This window comes from Anabrus simplex, chromosome 6, assembly GCF_040414725.1.
Source record: "Anabrus simplex isolate iqAnaSimp1 chromosome 6, ASM4041472v1, whole genome shotgun sequence".
Lineage (NCBI taxonomy): Eukaryota > Metazoa > Arthropoda > Insecta > Orthoptera > Tettigoniidae > Anabrus > Anabrus simplex.
Genome location: NC_090270.1, coordinates 217,203,852 through 217,224,162, shown reverse-complemented (window position 1 = coordinate 217,224,162; position 20,311 = coordinate 217,203,852). Strand labels below are relative to the sequence as shown.

At 43.4% G+C, this 20,311-nt stretch overlaps 2 protein-coding genes across 2 annotated transcripts in view; one reads left to right on the top strand and one right to left on the bottom strand.

The window, feature by feature from the left end:
* The window catches only part of Hasp (Hig-anchoring scaffold protein), a 1,448,565-nt gene that overhangs the window by 270,890 nt on the left and 1,157,364 nt on the right, over window positions 1-20,311 (bottom strand). The gene's annotated exons all lie outside the window — the stretch shown is intronic.
* The window catches only part of LOC136875390 (uncharacterized), a 127,357-nt gene continuing 108,292 nt past the window's right edge, over window positions 1,247-20,311 (top strand). The window contains exons 1-3 of the mRNA XM_067148942.2: window positions 1,247-1,348; window positions 11,506-11,696; window positions 12,455-12,627. Coding sequence (XP_067005043.2) covers window positions 11,507-11,696; window positions 12,455-12,627 — 363 coding nt within the window. The 5' untranslated portion in view covers window positions 1,247-1,348; window position 11,506. The remainder of the gene's footprint in view (window positions 1,349-11,505; window positions 11,697-12,454; window positions 12,628-20,311) is intronic.

The following is a 20,311-nucleotide window of genomic DNA, read 5'->3' as shown; positions in this document are numbered from 1 at the left end:
ATTCTGTAAGTAACCTATTGTTCTCCATTCGCCTCACATGGCCCTACTACCGAAGGTTTTTCATACATACAGTTTAATTCACGGAGTTTATTCCTAATTTAGCCTCTGTCTTCTGATTCCGGGTAACCTCCTGCCATTTGTATTTTCACTTGCTTGTACCAGCAATCATTCTCGCTACTTTTATGTCTTTTACTTCCAAATTATGAATACGATATTCTGAGTGCACTCAAGTTTTCACTCCCTCACAGCAAACTTGGTCTGAAAAGAGACTGGTGTAAAGCCAGTTTTGTCCGTTGAAGTAGATGAGATGTCCGCCTCTGTGGTATAGAGGTTAGTGTGATTAGCTGCCACTCCTGGAAGCCCGCGTTCTATTCCCGGCTCTGCCACGAAATTTGAAAAGTAGCAGGAGGGCTGGAACGAGGTTCACTCAACCTCGGGAGGACAACTAAGTAGAGGAGCGAGAGGGGATTCCCACCCCAAGTCATCCTCGACGTGGTTTCCTGTGGTTTCCCACACAGGCAAATGCCGGGATGGTACTTAACTTCCCTCCCTCGCTTCCTTCCCTCTTCCTTGTCTATCCCTTGAAATCTTCCCATCCCCCCACAAGGCCCCCGTCCAGCATAGCAAGCAGGTCACCTGGGTGAGGTACTGGACCGCCTCTACAGTTGTATCCTCCGACCCAAAGTCTCACGCTCCAGGACACTGCCCTTGAGGTGGTAGAAGTGGGGTCCGTCGCTGAGTCCGAGGGAAGAACCAACCCTCGACGGAAAATGGATTAAAAAGAGAAAGAAAGAAAGAAAGAAAGAAAGAAAGAAAGAAAGAAAGAAAGAAAGAAAAAGGAATTGTGATACCGGGAATGGAAATATACCGAAAAAATATAATTTTATTGATATAGGTAATTAAAAATAAACTACTAAACATTAAAAAACAGAAAATATGAAAAATGATAGTCTAGAATAAGTAAATAGAAATACTGGAACGCTACAGCCGGATCCTCGTTACTGCTGTCCAATTCTTACCGTTTTCCGGGGAAAGTCATGTGCCAAGAACTCACATTTATGCGCTTTACGGTAATGTTAAGGTCATAGATGGGGAAATCGCTAAGTAAATTACTTTAAAAAGGCAGCTTTATCGCAGAGGTCATGCTGTGCCAGACAATGAGGATTCGCTTAACCGTATGCATATATTCAATGGAAATCCTATATATTTAAGCTAAGGTAGGTATCTTATCTGAAATGACATATATGGTGGGATCACCAACGTAGCATAAATACCACACCCATAGAACTGTAAGTGCTGTACGCTTAACACGATCTAGTCAGTATCTTCACCACCAGTCAGCAAGCAGGTAAGACTATCATAGTAACAGTATGTATATGGGGGAGTTATAGCTGAGTGGCTTTGTCAAGGAATTTTCAGGTATTATTATTATTATTATTATTATTATTATTATTATTATTATTATTATTATTATTATTATTATTATTATTATTATTAGTGAGCCTCCGTGGCTCAGGCGGCAGCGCGCCAGCCTCTCACCGCTGGCTTCCATGGTTCAAATCCCGGTCAATCCATGTGAGATTTGTGCTGGACAAAGCGGAGGCGGGACAGGTTTTTCTCCGGGTACTCCGGTTTACCTTGTCTTATTTAATTGAAGCAACACTCTCCAATATCATTTCATTTCATCTGTCATTCATTAATCACTTCTCAATAGGAGTGCGACAGGCTTCGGCAGCCGGCACAATTCCTATCTTGACCGCTAGATGGGGGCTTCATTCATTCCATTCCTGACCCGGCCGAATGACTGGAAACAGGCTGTGGATTTTCATTATCATTATTATCGTCATTATTATTATTATTATTATTATTATTATTATTATTATTATTATTATTATTATTATTATTATTATTGGTTTTACGTCGCACAGACCCGGACAAGCATTATAGCGACGATGAGATAGCAAGGGCTAAGACTTGGAAGGCGGTGACCACGGTCATTACCTCTACAGACCCTCTGTCCATTATTATGTACACTTTTTCACGTAAAATACGTCCATAATTTCGAAAATGTTCTTGGGCCGGTGAGCGTTGCAAAAACAAGACCCTTTGTTTAACGTCGAAGTGATTTCTACCAATAACTCAGTGTAAAGAGGAAGGGCCATCGTATCTAGCAACAACCTAGGCATGACGTCATCGGGTACTAGAGGTACTAAAAGCGCCGTGCCGCGCGGCTAACAGTTACTGTCCGTTAATAATTTTTTAAAAGTCTACCGACACAGAAAAATATCAAACTTATTTACACTACCTTCATTCAACCATACGTTCACCCTGTTATTGGTGCATTATCTGTAACTCCTATTAAAATATTATAAGCACAAAATAATTGGGTATTACATTCTGTTGTCAAAAATGATCGTAAAACTGTTGGTCATCTACATGACCTTGCTAAAATTCCATATACTTGACTATTTAGGTAAATTAATAACTAATTTTTACCGGCCGAGTTGGCCGTGCGGTTAGGGGCCCACAGTTGTGAGCTTACATCCGGGAGATAATGATAATAAAAAACCAAACCCCATGGCAGTACAGCCCTTGAAGGGCCTTGGCCTACCAAGCGACCACTGCTCAGCCCGAAGGCCTGCAGATTACGAGGTGTCGTGTGGTCAACACGACTAATCCTCTCGGCCGTTATTCTTGGCTTTCTAGACCGGGACCGCTATATCACCGTCAGATAGCTCCTCAATTCTAATCACGTAGGCTGAGTGGACCTCGAACCAGCCCTCAGGTCCAGGTAAAAATCCCTGACCTGGCCGGGAATCGAACCCGGAGCCTCCGGGTAAGAGGCAGGCACGCTACCCCTACACCACGGGGCCGGCAGATAATAATAATAATAATAATAATAATAATAATAATAATAATAATAATAATAATAATAATAATAATAATAATTTATTCTGGCAAAATTAGGGATGTACTCCCTTTCCCATACTTAACCAGCCTTAACCTAGAACACTGTTAATAACTATTGATGACGATAGGCCTAATATGAAAGGGATATTAACAATAATAACAGTAATAGTATTAATAAAATAATCGAACGTGGTGATACGTAGAGTACATTTAAAATATATGAATAATAAGTGGTAGATATGCTACTTAACATAAAGTTAAAAGATAATTTCAAAGAGATACCGAGATATCGCCTTCGATTGAAAAGTGGAAGGAAGGATTAGGAAGAAGAAGATGGTCTGTGAAAGGAAGAGGGAAATAATGATGAAGAGGAAGAAGGAGGGGGGTGTTTTCAGTCAAAACTTGACGATTCATGCATTTTTACCTAGTATTTAGACACAGGTATGTTTAATAGCTGAGCTGCTGGACATGCTTCTGACGTCCACTGGTAAGAGATTCCAATGTCGGGCTGCAGTAACGGTGAATGATTTCGCGATCATACAGTTTTAACGAAGGCGCTGGTAGCTGAATGTTTATGGAGCGCAGTATTATCTTGCTCGGACATAACCTACTGTAACTCCTATCCATGCAGCGTGAAGTCATGCATTTTCTCAGTTGTTTACTGCGACTGCGGCACAGAAGACTTTTAAGTGGCCGCAGAGGTAAAAATTAAAGGAGATGTACGAGGAGGCTAGGCTTTACATCCACCACGCCGAAGCCATCTCCTTGGAGAAAACTTTATTCATTCTTTTCTAAATACAGAGTAGCCTCGTCGTACAGAAACCACATCAGCTGACATACTTCTACGAAAACATTTACCTAGAACTCAGGTAGAATATCGCTTATACGCATGCCACATGGGCGGCCAGTCTCTCTTGTAGTAAGTAGAGTACCTTCAACAATACGAGCCCGAACTTTGATACAATGACTCACTTGATAATGGCGGGTTGAGTGTATCATTATCGAAACCGGGTGGAGTGGTCCATCATACTAATTTAAGCCCCCTCCTCCCGCCGGGAGGAATTTGGTTAGTTTTGCTGGTACCGGTATGAGTGAACGCTCCTCACCCAGCTATTTAGTGAAATGTAGTATTTAGGGAAAATATATAATTGTCTTAGTGAGTATTTGATAGTTATTAGAGAAGATTGATAATTAGTGAACAATGAATTTACTGTCATTGGTCACCCATCCAATGGGTGACCATGCCCAATGTTGCTTAACTGTGGCTTAGTGAATTTTTATAATTGAAGAGTTTTAATGGCAGTTGAATAGGACACGTATGATTATTCACTTAGTGTATGGATGACGCAGTAATTAATGTTTCAGATACGCGGTCGTGTTTGAATGGTCACCCATCCAAGCACTAACCACGCCCGGATTTTACCTTTGATGAGGTAACGGGCATTTATCTGATAATTGTGCAGGGACTACACATTCAGTAAACTATTGCGTTATACATTATTTTAATGTGAGCGTGCGGTGTTAATTTTGAAAACAGCATTAATGATTGCAGCATTTTATCGAAGTGCACCCGCCACGGGGTCCGGTTTCTGGTGTTTCTGGTGTTATGAGAAGAGGTAATTTATTGGCTAAGAAGACTTTTTGGTTAGGAAGTGGGTTTATTTGGAAAAACTTGAAATTGACGAGGGGATGAGTTCTTGGTGGGGTGGAAATAATTTTTGATGTGCAGGGTCTCGGCTACTCGATCCACTGAGGGGGCCCCGCAGGGGAGAAATTTGAAATTTAGTGAGGAATTGTTGAAATTGGAGGATAGAGTTGTTTGAAGAGGAGGGTAGTGGGGCGGGACTGGGAGGGCATGATCGCCCGGGGGCGGGGGAGGCACACCGGAGACGCGATCCCCCCCGCGTACGATCCGGAAACGCACGCACCTCCGGGCACGCACTGCGGCGTACACACGCCAAACAGCAGACCACTCCACACCCGGGGAACCATGTAGGTCACGACGGTCGTGGAGGAAGGTATTTAGTGATTTGCGTTATTATTGAGGGTTCTCCACGGGAGCCGTGAGGGGAATATAGGTCGCAGGTACGTGGGTGTTTTCCCTTGACCCCTAGGGAGAGAGGATCCACGTTCACGGGGCAAGCCGCTAGGTGGGGACCTGGGATGAGGTTCTATGGGTACTGGGTATTTCTCCATGGGGCCTGGAAGGGAATGGAGCACTTGGTGGACCGACCTATGTGGCAACACGTTGCCTGAGTCGTGACACGGGTAGTTTTTTGAGTGATTAACGCCACTGACAAGTCACGGACACAGGACACCGTGTCGCCCTGACAAATTGCTTTCCAGCACTGGATGGATGTCTACCATTTGAGATGTCGATAGGCTCAGATTTTGTTGTCCCCATACTGCTATTACCTGGCTTGGTGGGACGTGGTAGCAGTACAAAGCCTTGGTGTGAGCTTCTTGACTGGATTTTTGTTGCTGGTAGCCGGTGAATGTTGATTTGTCGTCTGGCCGGTGAGGTGAGCTCTGATTGGTTGACGTGGTGTGCCGGGGCCAGCGTACTGGGCTGCTGGGCCGGACGTGGCGGTCGCGGGAGCAGGCGGCTCCCGCACTTGGCGGCCATCTTGTCTTGAGTCTTGGCGGGGGGGGGGGGCTAGCTCTCTTGGCTGCTAGCCTTGCTGGTATGGCCGCGACACCTCCTTCACTTCTAAGCCTCACTATTCCACGACCTTCGAACCCAGACCCCTCAACCAGAGACACCCCCTCCCTGTTCAACTTTTTACTACTCAAGCTCCTCGCAGACCAAAGCCAAGACCCCACTACCATGCCAAGTCGACAACTAATCCTGAATTAAACATACCAACCCATCAAACCACCCTACCCAGTTGTACATGTCCTCCCTTCCTAAAATTACGGCCTTCAAAGCACTGGAACCACGGCACGACCGAGGCAGATTGCAACATGCTGTTTCTCATTAATAATGCTGTTTTTAAAAATTACATCTGCACACTCACATTAAACGTAAACGCAACAGTTTGCAAAATGTGTAGTCCCTGCGTAATTACCAGATAAATGCCCGTAACCACATACAGGTAAATTCCGGGCGTGGTTAGTGTCTGGATGGGTGACCATCGAACACGACCGCGTATCTGAAACATTAATTACTGCGTCAGCCATACACTAAAGGAATAATCATACGTGTCCTCTTCAACGGCCATTAAAAACCTTTCAATTATAAAAATCACTAAGCCACAGTAAAGCAACATTGGGCGTGGTCACCCATTGGATGGGTGACCAATGATTGTTAATTCATTCACTAAATTACTTTTCCCTAATAACTATCAAATACACCAAGACAATCACTCAATTATATATTTCCTTAATACTATATTTCACTAAATCGCTGGGTGAGGAGCGTTCACTCGCACCGGTACCAGCAAAAATTAACCAAACTCCTTCTCCCGGCGGGAGGAGGGGTCTTAATTCAGATGATGAGGGTCCAGAGGCTCTGCTTCCTCCACATGCACCTCATGTTGTTAACACCACGAGCGCTTGGCATGCTACTTAACATAACGTATTGACGTGCTTACGGTTATGGAACCAAGTTCTGCATTCGGGAAACGTGTGAGTTCGAACTCCATCGTCCGCTGTCCTCAGCATGGTTTTTTGCGGTTTTCCATTTCCACCTCCAGGCAAACACCAGGACAGTTCCTACTCATAGGCCACAGTCAATTCTTTCCAACTACTTACCCAATTCCGCTCACCTCATTCATTTCATCGCCCTTAGCTTCTCAAGTGAGGTTGCCGTCGGGAAGGGCATCCAGCCATATAAATTCATCTCACCTCATTCCCGATCCCAGATCAAGAAACGGGGCCTAGAGACAGATGTACAATGTATCATTGTGTTTGTTCAGTCTTCAGCCCTAAGGCTGGTTGGATCCTCAACAGCTCTGCCATCAGCTGTCATAGATGGCCTAGCCATCACTGAAGAGGCATACTAGGGAAATGAGGAGTGAAGTAGTTTCCCGTTGCTTTCTTCACCGAGCCAGAAGTTGCTATTACATATCAGTCTGCCAAGCTCACTGAAATGCATGCACCAACCGACCCTATGAGCAACGTTTTCACACCATTCATAGCAGGGACTGGCTGTAGAAGGAATGGCTCATACCTATGTCACTTTCATATTGTCAAAGCCAAGGATAAGACAGAGACAGAACAAAATTGCTCTAGCCCATACCAGAAGACATAGTGTACTGTGAACACTAGATCCTGCCAGCAAAGGCATAAATGTATCATTATCGATATTTATCCGACATGAGTCACTTGTCGTTTCGATCAGTTTAACATCATCACTTGTAAGGTCGGTGGTATTACAGACAATACGTGTCGGACTGAGCTAAACATGTTAAGAGTACCAATTTCTGCTGCTGACCGCATTCAAGAGGTGAAATTCCTTCAGAATGCATAGAGTCAAGTGGATGTCATCGTTCGTATTGGAGTGAGTCAAAGTGATGTCTACAGAGTTGGGAAAATTTCAGAAAGACACAAATGATTGCCGATCGACAACGGACGAGACACACACTAAACAACTCACAGAGAGGATCAGTATTTGTTCCTTTGAGTATGTCGTAGGCTAACTTACACTGACACTTCGTTCTACTAAGATCTTCGGAAGACCACTGGAGTGAATGTTTCAGATCAGACAGTGCGAAATCGGCCGCATGAGTGAGAGCTGATATTAAGAAGATCTTTACCCAAAGCTCCTCTTAAACCACACCAGAGGACAGCTCGAATGAAGTGGGCAACAACTCAGCCCAAAGCATCAAGAACTATGGAGGTGTACGCTCTTTTCTGATGAGGTCACCATACACTTGCACCCATATAATATGAGCTTTAGAGTCGATACGATCCGGTGAGAGATGGAACGAACATTTCACTCCGGAGCACCATAAGCAAGAAGGGACATCCGTCATGTTTTGGGGTGGGATCATGTTTGGTCGATGCACGCATCTAATTCCTATCCAGGGTAACATGACTGGTCTGGTGTACAGAGACTACATCCTCCAACTTGTAGTTACAGGATTTGTTGTCACTATCAGTGGGGAGTTATAGATTAGTGGATGATAATGCTCGTGCCCAATGAGCGGAGTGGTCAATCAGTTCCTTAATACACACGGCGTAGAGTGAATTGTCTGGCTGGCATATTCTGCGAACATGAACTGTGTCGAACCTTCATGCCGTGAGCTAGCAATTGTCCACCGTCTTAATGCTCATGTTAACATTCAGCAACTGACTAAGCTGCTATCCAAGAGTAGTATAATCTGCCTCAACATAAGTTGGGATTCCTTGGTGTTGAGTATGCCTCGTTGTGTACAAGCATGTCTCAGGGCCGAAGGTGGCTATACACGGTAATGATCTGCCATACACTGAACGATAATATCTTGTTAAAAATTCCACATCACCAACTTCGTGCTCTTGTTGCGTTTCTGTTGCACTAGCACTAGCAGATTGCACGTTGTCTTCCTGCGTTCATACTGGGCGAACATAAACCAAACCAAACCCCACGGCACTACAGCCCTTGAAGGGACTTGGCCTACCAAGCGACCACTGCTCAGCCCGAAGGCCTGCAGATTACGAGGTGTCGTGTGGTCAGCACGACGAATCCTCTCGGCCGATATTCTTGGCTTCCTAGACCGGGGCCGCTATCTCAGCGTCAGATAGCTCCTCAATTCTAATCACGTAGGCTGAGTGAACCTCGAACCAGCCCTCAGGTACAGGTAAAAATCCTTGACCTGGCCGGGAATCGAACCCGGGGCCTCCGGGTAAGAGGCAGGCACGCTACCCCTACACCACGGGGCCGGCACTGGGCGAACATACCCATAACAATTCCCCTGATGCTACCGGTCCCGAGTGACCTATAAAGCGACTGCTGCCTATCCCGCAGGCTTACAGATTATGAAACGTCGCGTAGTCAGCGTAACGAAACTTCTCAACCGTTGTTCTTGGATTTCTAGATCAGGGTCGTCATCTTACCCTCAGTAGTTCTTTAATTGTAATCACGTAGGCTGAGCGGTCTTCGAACCAGCCCTCCGGTCATGGTAAAAGAAAATCCCTGACCTAGACAGGAATCGAACTCGGGACCTACGTGTAAGCTGCACGGTATTTTTGATTTCATTTCATTTCTTTTCCTGCCAGGGGCATGTCAGCCGAGATACGTCATCACTGGCTTTTCACCAAGGCTGCTGCGGTTTGAATTCCAGTACGTGCCTGTACCGTAACAGTTTTGAAACGACACTCTACATCCATGTGGATTTGATTCTAAGGAGGACCTTGTAGGTCAAATCTCGGTATTCAAAGTCACTTAAAACTACAAGCTTGATATTAATATTCTGTGCTTCTCTGAACTGAGAGTTCTTGAGGCTGAAAGTATCTTTTGTAAGGCATGTATTAGAATACTCTGAAAAGCGATTAATGAAATAAATTTTAAAATACTAGACAATAGACCTTAAGTTACGCATACATGGTTCAAAGGTGGTCAAGAAGGATCTCGAGAGGTTTGGAATAAGCCAGGAAGACATTTCAAACCGAATAGTTGTAGATCAACAACTCCAAGGGTTTCCACGAAGAACAGTAAACCTAACAGGGGATGTACTCAAGGAAGAAAACAGTCTTAAAAGGAGAGATTTTGGGCGGTAAGGGGTAATAGTTACCTAACGTGTTCTATAATATCATGAAATAATATTTTATAATTTGCTTTACGTCACACCGACACAGACAGTTCTTAAGGCTACAATGGGACAGGAAAAGGTTAGGAGTGGGAAGGAAGCTGTCGTGGCCTCGATTAAGGTACAGCCCCAGCATTTGCCTGGTGTGAAAATGGGAAACTACGGAGAACCATCTTCAGGGCTGCTGACAGTAGGGTTTGAACCCACTATCTCCCAGGTGCAAACCCACAGGTGCGCGCTACTAACCGCACGGCCAACTCGTCCGGTTACAATAATAATAATAATAATAATAATAATAATAATAATAATAATAATCATAATAATGAAATGGTGTATGGCTTTTAGTGCCGGGAGTGTCCGATGACATGTTCGGCTCGCCAGGTGCAGGTCTTTTGATTTGACTCCCGTAGGCGATCTGCGCATCGTCATAAGGATGGAATGATGATGAAGACGACACATACACCCAGCCCCCGTGCCAGCGAAATTAACCAATGATGGTTAAAATCCTGACCCTGCCGGGAATCGAACCCGGCTCAGGGGTGAGAACTAATTCAAACATGTGTATTTGGTCCTGTTTAACAGATCGCTGTCCTTCCTAACACCAACCCTGTGTTTCTATGGTGATTAGTAATGCGGTTTGTTGTATGGATACGAAGAGGCGTGTGTTGAGACAAACACCAACGCTATGTTCCCGAGCCAAGAGACTTAATCATACGTCATTGAAATACCTGTCCGCCTCCATGGCTAAATGGTTAGCGTGCTGCCCTTTGGTCACTGGGTCCCGGTTTCGATTCCCGACAGTGTCGGGGGCTGGGTGTATGTGCCGTCTTCATCATCATTTCATCACCACAATGCGTAGGTCGCGTAGAGGTGTCAAATCAAAAGATCTGCACCTAGCGAGCCGAACATGTCCACGGACACTCCCGGCACTAAAAGCCGTACGCCATTTTCATTGAAATTCCTGACCCGACAGGAAATCGAACTCGGAGCCTCTAAACCGATCTCGACGCTGACCATTCAGTCAAAGAGCTGGACATGACTTAAGCTACCGTATGAAGTCATTTTTTATTTGACGCCTTGAGGCTGCCTCCATGTTAATTTTGACATTGTACATTACTTCATCAGATAGCAGAGAAACTGCAAAGCTCGGCTAATCTACTGTTGCTGAGTTGTTAATTTTGTCGGGATGACATAGAATGTAACACCTGAAATCGTTTACATGTCGACACTGTACGACATGGAGTGCCGAATTAAACTCTCTCCACCCTTCAGAAACCCGACAATCTCAGCCGGGTTTGAATACAAGACAACAGATCCCAATACAACGCTCTACCACTGGTCCACAGAGGTGTTCTCTGCTTTAAGAAGCTGCTATCAAAGTTGCATTTGGTTTGCACAGTTTTATTTAGCCATATTGTTTACATTCTAAAACAAAGTTTGCCCTTCGCGTTCATGTTTGAAGTACAAAAACGTAAGGATTAATTTCGTTATCATATTTAGGAATGAATTGTCATGTGGTGTTGTTAAATCAGTTCCAACAAGTAGATAAAACTCTTTAAATGTACGCCTGTACTCGTAGATAGAGGAGGAGTCCATAAAATTTTTATCAAAGTAAAGGGGCTTACAGTAACCACATCAGGGAAAACCAAGACGGGCGTTCTTTATCTTGAACTTTAATTCATAAATGGTAAAGAATGTATTAAAGCAGGAAATGTTCTGTAATTTTATCAAATTTAAACTTGCAAATGTTGTACCATCCATTATATTACGATAGATGCTGAATGTACGTACATCATTTTACTGAAAATCTTTGGGCAGACTTAACACATTCTGACTGATTTTATATAGACAATTTATTATTGTACAGGATGGCATCTGCAGTTTTGTTCGTGTTGGCATTGTTCCTGGGTTCCATATCAGGCCTGAAGAAGATGAATGTGCAGTTCGAGTGGAATAAGATAGAGTTCGTCTTCCCTAATGAGAGTATGAGGGAAAGTCATATCAACAGTGGTGCATACATTCCTGGCAACGCGGTGCCGATGGATGTGCACATTCCTAGTAAGTATGAATATGTGATAAATGCCCCCATTGAAGCAAGGGAGGAGAAAATGTATTTTCCATGACGTGATCATACATCGCTCGTGTGCTCACATGATGATTCCATGCTGAAAATGAATCATCAGGATATCACCCTTAACACAATTTTGACAGTTTCAGATTTTCATCCCACAAAAGAGAAACAAACTACAATTTCCTGATTAAACGAGTATCATTTGTTAAGAAGCTCGTTCCAGAAATAAGAACTTTATATTTACTAAGTTATGATTAAAAACACTGCATTTTTCAAACACTTCTTACAGGAACTGTTATCAGTCATTCAGAAACAATCAGAAACAGTGACATCTTTCTGTTTCACACGTGCAGAGCCAATCTACATTGTTGCAGAATACACATAATGCCAGGGCTGAGAATTATAATGTCTGAGGGTTGGCTTCCCACTTCCATTTCGAGCTGCTACTTTACCCTTCGTATTAACAAAATGCTGTTTAACACTCAGAGTACGTTTCATTGTGATACCCAAATAGTTTGGTGTTTAGCAATGTTGGAGACGGTTCTCTCGTCACACGACATCTAATCTTTTCTCACTAGCCTATTTCTTAGGTGAAAAGTACTGAACTCTGTCTTAGTTGGATTATGCAATTCATTCCAACCCTAAGACCACTTTCTAAATCTTACATACCAGAGCGAGAAATTCTTGGAAGGCCAACCAGTCCAGAAATTAATATTCCACAATCGGTAAACTTTGTTATTTCCAGAGGATGGTCGGATATTCATCTCGATGCCGAACATGTACCCAGGAGCAGGTGCCGCATTAGCTACTGTATCGAACATCAGCGACGGTAAGTCCCCCATGCTAGAGCCGTACCCAGACTGGAGTTGGCATCAACAAGGCAACTGCGACAGCATGACATCTGTCTTCAGAATTTGGGTAAGTTCAGTTCTTTTCAGATGTCCGCTCCAGGGTTCATCTCCCGATAGACGATATCGAGGGTTTTGCATCAGATGTTGTGAGGAACTTAGACCTCAGTCTTCTTTGTACTTTATTCTGCAACACTTTTGTACAAAATACTTTCATTGGTTCTTTCTGCCACCAAAAGAATCCCCAACCCTCTCCAACAAATAAATATTTAAATTTCTTCCAGACATTTTCTGTCTTATCTTACCCACAACCACTGATCCTTTTCTGCGACGTGATCCGGTGGTCTGATGTCACTAAATACCTGGGTGTTTCCCTCGACAGAGGATTGACGTTCAAACAACATGTATCCACAATTTCGGCCCAGACGAACAAACGCCTTTATGGAATTATTCCCATTATGAAAGCCGACAATGAGCTTAATTTAGAAAACAGGCTCCTGCTGTACAAAACCTCCGTTCGTCCAATCCTCGAATATGCCAGTCCCGTCTGGGGGATCGCTACCAAAACGCACCCGAATCAAGTCCAGCGTTTTCAAAATCGTGCCCTCCGCATGATTACAGGTGCGAAATGGTATAAACGGAATCGAGAAATTCATAACGACCTTCACATTGCTGAAATCTATACCAGAATTCTGAGGTCCACCAGGAAATTCTACTCTGGTATAGACTCCAACCCCAACCCTTCTTATTTCAAACTGGGGTAAATATGTCACTGAAGGTCTTCGCTGCAAAAGATCAAAGTCTATTCTAAACAAATCACTCCTCGGGGTTCAGGTCATACCCTGACCAGCTCGATTCCGTTCATAAAGTATCACCGCTTCAACATCTACGCAGCCTAGCTAAAGATATATCAAAAGTGCACACAAGACCCACAAGGGCGAAGAGCTAAACTTGCTCAAAGGATCTGGGCTCCGCTCGCAATCCGTCGAGACGCGTGGTGTCTGTCTGTCTATTTTCTGTCTTATTTAATTAATGTCTGAGATTCGCATCCATACAATAGGTTACCCCAGAAAAAGGATTTTGCAAAGTTCCTCTTGTTATGATTATTTCTACTGGTCAGAAGATCTTTTACACTTAAGTACTATTGATGTTCTTCTCGTGATATACGTGCTATACATGTTGTAATGAAACTTCCAAAACTGGTAACTTCCTTCAACTTCTCGTTATAGAGCTTGATGTTTGGGCGTACTTTATCAGAATGTACATTTATTTTATTATTATTATTATTATTTAATCTTACCATAAGGTATGTTAGGGTTGAAGTTTATACAAAATATCAGTTTCTCTGCTAAAATTCAATACATAAACAGCAAAATAGACATGAACAGAAATGGAAAGATAAAAGTATGATATGTACAATCCTTAATATTAGAATACTAATATTTAAAATACCAGATCGTAATATATATAATACATATGTTAAACAGGTAATAAGCAGACAATATCAAATTGTATGTGTTTAAATACATAATTTTTTAAAAATATGAAATTTAGTGGTTTTTCGAAATAGCAACTGCAAGTTAGCAAATGCATCTTAAGTTCAAAACGTGCTCTCTCAAAGGCAGGACAGTTGAACAGAATGTGTTCTACAGTTTGAATGTCTTCAGTGCAGAAGCACAGTGAGCCATGTTGTGTTGGAATTTTGAATCGCTCGAAGTAAGCATTGAATTTACCATGACCTGATAGCACTTGAGTTAAATGAAAGTTGCACACTATATATTTACATCCCAGCCTACTATATACATTTGGAAAAAACAAGTCTTTGGTTACTGAGCCATTTTTGCTTGATAACCACAGTTCATTCCAACGAGAGAGCATTTCATCCTTTACGGTTCTTTTGACAAAAGAAATTGGGCACTTAGTATAACTCTCTGACAAGTTAAAATTACAGGATGTACATTAAATACTAATACTATAGTTTCTGTACCTAGAGGAGTGACTGTGCGTGTTAACCCGCTACGGCTCTGGAGCCAAGCTCTGAATTCGGGAGACGAATGGCTTCAAACACCCACAGTCGGTTGTCTCGAGAATGGTCCTCTGCGGTTTCCCATATTCACTTCCAGGCAGAAGCCGAGACGGTTCCTATTCATAGGCCATAGCCGATTCCTTCCTCCTCCTTACGTAATTTCATTCACAATAATTCATTTCATCTTCGTGAGTTCCTCAACTGACGTTGGCGTCATAAAGGGCATCCGTACATAAAACGTGCCATATAATTTCATCTCACTTCATCCCCAAACCCTTATCTGCTAACGGGACTAAGGGATAGATATACATACTATAGTTTCTGTACCTTTATCTAATTTTGTGATTCTGATGGACTTTCTAGTGTTTGGAACTCTTTCTCTAAGTCAGTTACTAATGTTATACCGTCTAAAAATCGAATTCATAGAATCTGTTCTCATTTAACATATTAATTCTCTTTATGCTTGATTTAACTATCTATATGGCCTTATCAATGAACACTGCTCAAACGCCGGTCTTTCTAGCCCAAAATAACAGTTTCCAGATTTGATTTAATTCTCGAAGTTCACATCATCAAATGCGTTTTAGGTGTCTGCAGAGGAAACTGAAGTGTCCCTGTTCACTTCCCGTCTCTTTTATGACACTTTTCAAAGAACCAGGATTGGTATGCCATATTCTGTTACTTGAAGGGTCGGCGTTTTGTCCATCCATATGACATTCATTTTCAAGGCTAGACATAGTCTATGACTCCGCGATTGAACTGACAAAGTTACTGCAACATGGTAATGATAAGGTAATCGTTACGCAATGTCACAAAATTTAAACACGTCTGTTGTTGGGCCAGTGGTGGCAACGTGGATTATTGTTCAGAGAAGCAAACAACCAAGACCTTCACTACTGTTTTTGACAAAATTGATGACATCAATGTGTACGGTACATTTCCTTGCAATGAATCCAGCAATTATCTTTCTCACTTATTTTATGATTGTTTACCCTGGGTATCAAGAACCCTTCTAACACTTACTCTTGGTCAGCAGAATCGCTGAGAGCGCAGAACTGACTAAGGATGGTTTCACCAGCGAACTCACTTCTCTCCTTCAGATTACTAACTTTGATCGCAACTGTATACTCACAGCATTAATATTGCTACACCTAGATTCGATCAACCTCACATAACTATTATCCTGACAGACTGCACATCCACAGTATTTCAAATGAACCACTTGTTTCAATTTCACATTTCGTACTTGGCATTCAACCCTCATACGTTTCTTCCTAATCGACATAATTTTAGTCTTGGAAATACTGAATTTCACATCATACTCAGGGCATTTTTTCATATTCCAATATACACTGCTAAAAAATTGGCTACGTTTTTATATGTCCATCCCTCCATCATACGCATGCATATTGAATTATAAACAGACACTCAATGAAAACAAACCTTCTTCTTTGAAACAATGAATAATTAAAATGAAAATCGTCCTTTAGACATTCAATTCGCGATGCCATTACACAACGTGTCATAAACAAAGCGGTTCCTGGTCATACACCAAACTGGCTACGTTGTTATTAAGTGTCTTAGTAAGAAGTATTACCACACCTCGCAAGAATAACATCTTAATAACGCCCTCACATTCTTCTGACAAGTCACCGCACGTTCAGTTGAAGCATTCATCCACAATCTTCTAAAACGACGTCTTCAAAAGCTTGGAGTGTTCGCGATGGTGGATTTATCATTAGGATGCATTGTTCTAATTAGTCCCAGGCTTGTTCGATCGAATTCAAATCGGAACTTCTGGATGGCTACTCCATTCATTGCACAGGATACTATTGTAGGAATCTCCGAAAGATGTTGGTATCGCGCCTTCCACTCCGTTTCCTCCAAGTTGCCTCACGTAAGTTATCACATGTGGCATCAAGATCTCGCCAATCTACCTTGAAATAGTTCAGGATCCATTGGGAATGACCAGGAAATCGGTTTTCATGTAAATACTTATGCCTATCCACCTCATTGCAAGGGTAAATTGTACAGCTATCGGATAATATCGTTCCCTACGTCTTCTACAGACTCGTAGAGAACAATCTGAATGATATAACGCCAAACGGGATTCATCCTAGAACAGAACAGGACGCCAGTGTCTTAGCTGCCAGTGCAGATGATCTCTAGCAAACAACAGTCTCTTGCCACGATATCGTCTGCCCTGTTCAGGTACTGAGCGGGTCGTCGGAATCTTATTGGTCTCTCGAAACCTATTTCTGACGAATTGGTCAATAACTATACTCCAGAAATCTTCTGTAGCTCCACCGATAGTGCTCGTGCTGTAACTTGGCGGATCCCTTGGTATTTTGGCAACGTGCCTCTGCGACCAGCATTCTTGAGGCAGTACTAAGTGCTCGAGCGGCTTCATTATATGACAACTGCTTCCTCCGTTGCCGACCACCATTCGCAAGGTCAGTCATGACATGTAAACATTGCACTTCCCACAGATCAACCTTCCCACACACTTTGATTTGAGGCACTCGTACCTTTCAACAACAGACACTGAAACCTTCCAAACATTCGGATGGTAGTGGAACCCCTCTGTTACGCAAACACGACATATTATCACCGGAAGAGTCCAAACGCGATCCCACTATTGATTCGTACAACGTAGTTAGGAACATCTAGAGACTTGACCAAATTTCTTTTTAACCTGGATATGTTTCCGGGCTGCGCTTCTATCTGAAATTAGCATCATCAATTTCCTGACACCATTCTAACCGTGGTAACCAGTAAGCTCCTAGTTCGATTCCAGACGATAACAAATTTCTACACCAGTTGTTTTTTGCTAAGCAACACATTCTAATGTGGATGGAGGAAAAGTGTTTAGATTCCGCACCGGACATGTCACAGAAACCGATCAGTTTGTCGTACGACGAACACGCCGAAGAGCTTAATTCTCAAGTATCTATCTCGGCGAATTGCATTAAGACGAACACAAATAACCAATCCCCGAACTAGCGAAATTAACCAGATAGGCTAAAAATCCCCACACTGTTCAGAATTGAAACCGGGACCCCTTGAACCGAAAGCCACTATGCTGGTCATTCAGCCAAGGGCATGGACTTCTATTATCATTGTATATTTATTAAACACAATTTTTGCTCATGAAAAAATTATTTATAGTAACTACGAAAGTGCAGGAAACAGGGTGTTGTTAACAAGCTACGTACATAAGTACTGGTCTTGGCACGCAACATTTCCTCGTAAGCGGCTCACTGGTGTGTTTCTGCGCATAAGCGTTACTGGAGCTCCTTGAAACCAGAAAAAAACTAGTAGTAAATACGAGGACTTTAAATAAAGTAGTGGCAATATTGACAGAACGCAATTAATTAACCAGCAAGTATAATTACTTCACACTCAATGTAATCTCTCGCACCTTTTGTCACCTTTTACCAAATGTCGGGAAGCCGTTGGGGATCGTTGGCAAGGCGTTCTCTGTTGATGACAGCGAAGGAGCGCCTTACTCTGTTCAAACGGCTGGTAACATATTCATCTGCCCCTCCGTTCACCGTTACAATGCTTTCTAGGTAAAGTTTACCATCAAACTTTGATCGTTCACTCACATTTAAAGAGCACTTCCATTCAGTTAGCATGAAGATTAGAACAAGCAGCAGTTCGTCGGATGATGCAGAGTGGATCTCGGCCCAAAAGTGGCCACGGCGTGTCCGTGATCCGACAGCTTTGCACTCCGACGGGCCAACTGAGAAGGGGAAGAGTGGCCACGTCTCTACCGTGGCTTTACGCCTCTATATTCGGGAGATGGACAGGGGCTGATCGCCACCGTCGGCTGTCCTGAGAATGATTTTCCGTGGTTGTCCATTCTCCTGCACTAAGGCGAATGCCGGGACAGTTCCTAGTATAGGCCAAGGTCACCAATCCTTCCACCTTCTCTGCACATCCCCTTCTCTGATACAAATCTCCTGGTCTGAGAGACGGCGTCACCGTCTTGTAGGCGCGCCTCCCCCTTCAGGGGAGGAATAAAACATTTAGTAGTAGTAGTAGTAGTAGTAGTAGTAGTAAGGAGCAGCTTGCTTAAGATGTTAATGAGGTGTACTAGAGGACCACATCCAGTAACTGTAGGAACTACAGCCTTTTGCAATCTCTTTCTCTGCAGCTGAGTATGTTTGTCCTGTGTGGCCACCTCTATGCAGACCAAAAAATGTGGATACTGTCTTGAATGAGACGTGCCACGTCATCTCTGGCTGCCTAAGGTAAAACCTATGCCATGGGTACTCGATTCGGCGGTTGAAACTGACAAACTGGAACAAGTGACAGGCATCGTCATCTTTTCCACTGTCATCCAGCAGTGAGACACCGTCTCAGATCGTGGAATATTTTCATGTATATTTGGGGACAAAGCATGACGAACTCGCCTCACATCACTACTCTCCAGTGGCAGCGCGGTGCCTATTAGCGGATAATAGGATTTACTACGTCTAAAGACTGAAGCGAGTGTGGAAGAAAGTGGTTTGGCAACCTCTCCATACCAAACAAGGATGGTTTAGAATTCGTTGACTCATCAGGGTGTAAGGTGTGATTGACTGTTCCACCTCGCATCCAGGAACTGAAGTCGTTATGTTTTGTCCCTGAATATACAGTGTTAAGCCTGCAACAGATAAGAGAGCTGTCTCACGAACCAGTACTGGCTGCAACATTCGACTCTACCAGACTGGAGCAGGTCAACAGAGTGGACTTCAGCCATTGCCAGTATGGAGAACGCTTACAACTTTATACAAATAACTGTACCGGACTTATAAACCAAAGATCATACTATCCCATCAATAAGCAAACTTAACAAAGAAAGTCTTAGTTGCAATATTTCATTCTCATGCTGGAGGGCGCACTGTGGACATGTCTTTGAAGCAACGGGTGTTATTGAGCTCACTCGAGGCTTGACACACATCTGGCACCCTTGCTTGCAGGAAAAGGAAGGAGCAAGTGACACGAAATTTAGCAGCGTGAAGCCAATTCTCTGTTGCCGATCATAACAGGTCGTAACTCGCTCACTGCTTGTAAGCTGTGTTAACGGTGCTAAGGCCTGTAGAAGACCGAACAATGTGACAAACTGTACCCTAGCACCTTCCCTGTTCAGGGGAATGTTTTCGTTTTCTGGTCTGTCCTAAACCAAGAACATCGAAGCTCATGTTGTTCACTTTGACCGGGCGAGTTGGCCGTGCTGTTAGGAGCACGCGGCTGAGAGCTTGCATCCGGGAGATAGTGGGTTCGAATCCTACTGTCGGCAGCCATGAAGATGGTTTTCCGTGGTTTCCCATTTTCACACCAGGCAAATGCGGGGGCTGTACATTAATTAAGGCCATGGCCGCTTCCTTCCAACTCCTAGGCCTTTCCTATCCCATCGTCGCCATAAGACCTATCTGTGCCGGTGCGACGTAAAGCCACTAGCAAAAAAAGTTCACTTTGAGATGTTGAATTTTCCGGGTGGAGCGGTGGGAGTAATTGTAGGAACCACGAGGCACATATACTCGGAGCGAATTCTTACGGGATAAGAATTAGGCAAGAATTAGGGCCACCCTAAAAATATGAGGCTGTACACAAAATAGAACCTGTGACTGCGATGCTATTTGAGATCTGGAGGACGTGCACCGTTGCCCAAATTGCCCTATGAATACTCAGCGTGAAGATTTCGACTCAGTTGGTGACAAGGTTGATTCACACTGGAGCA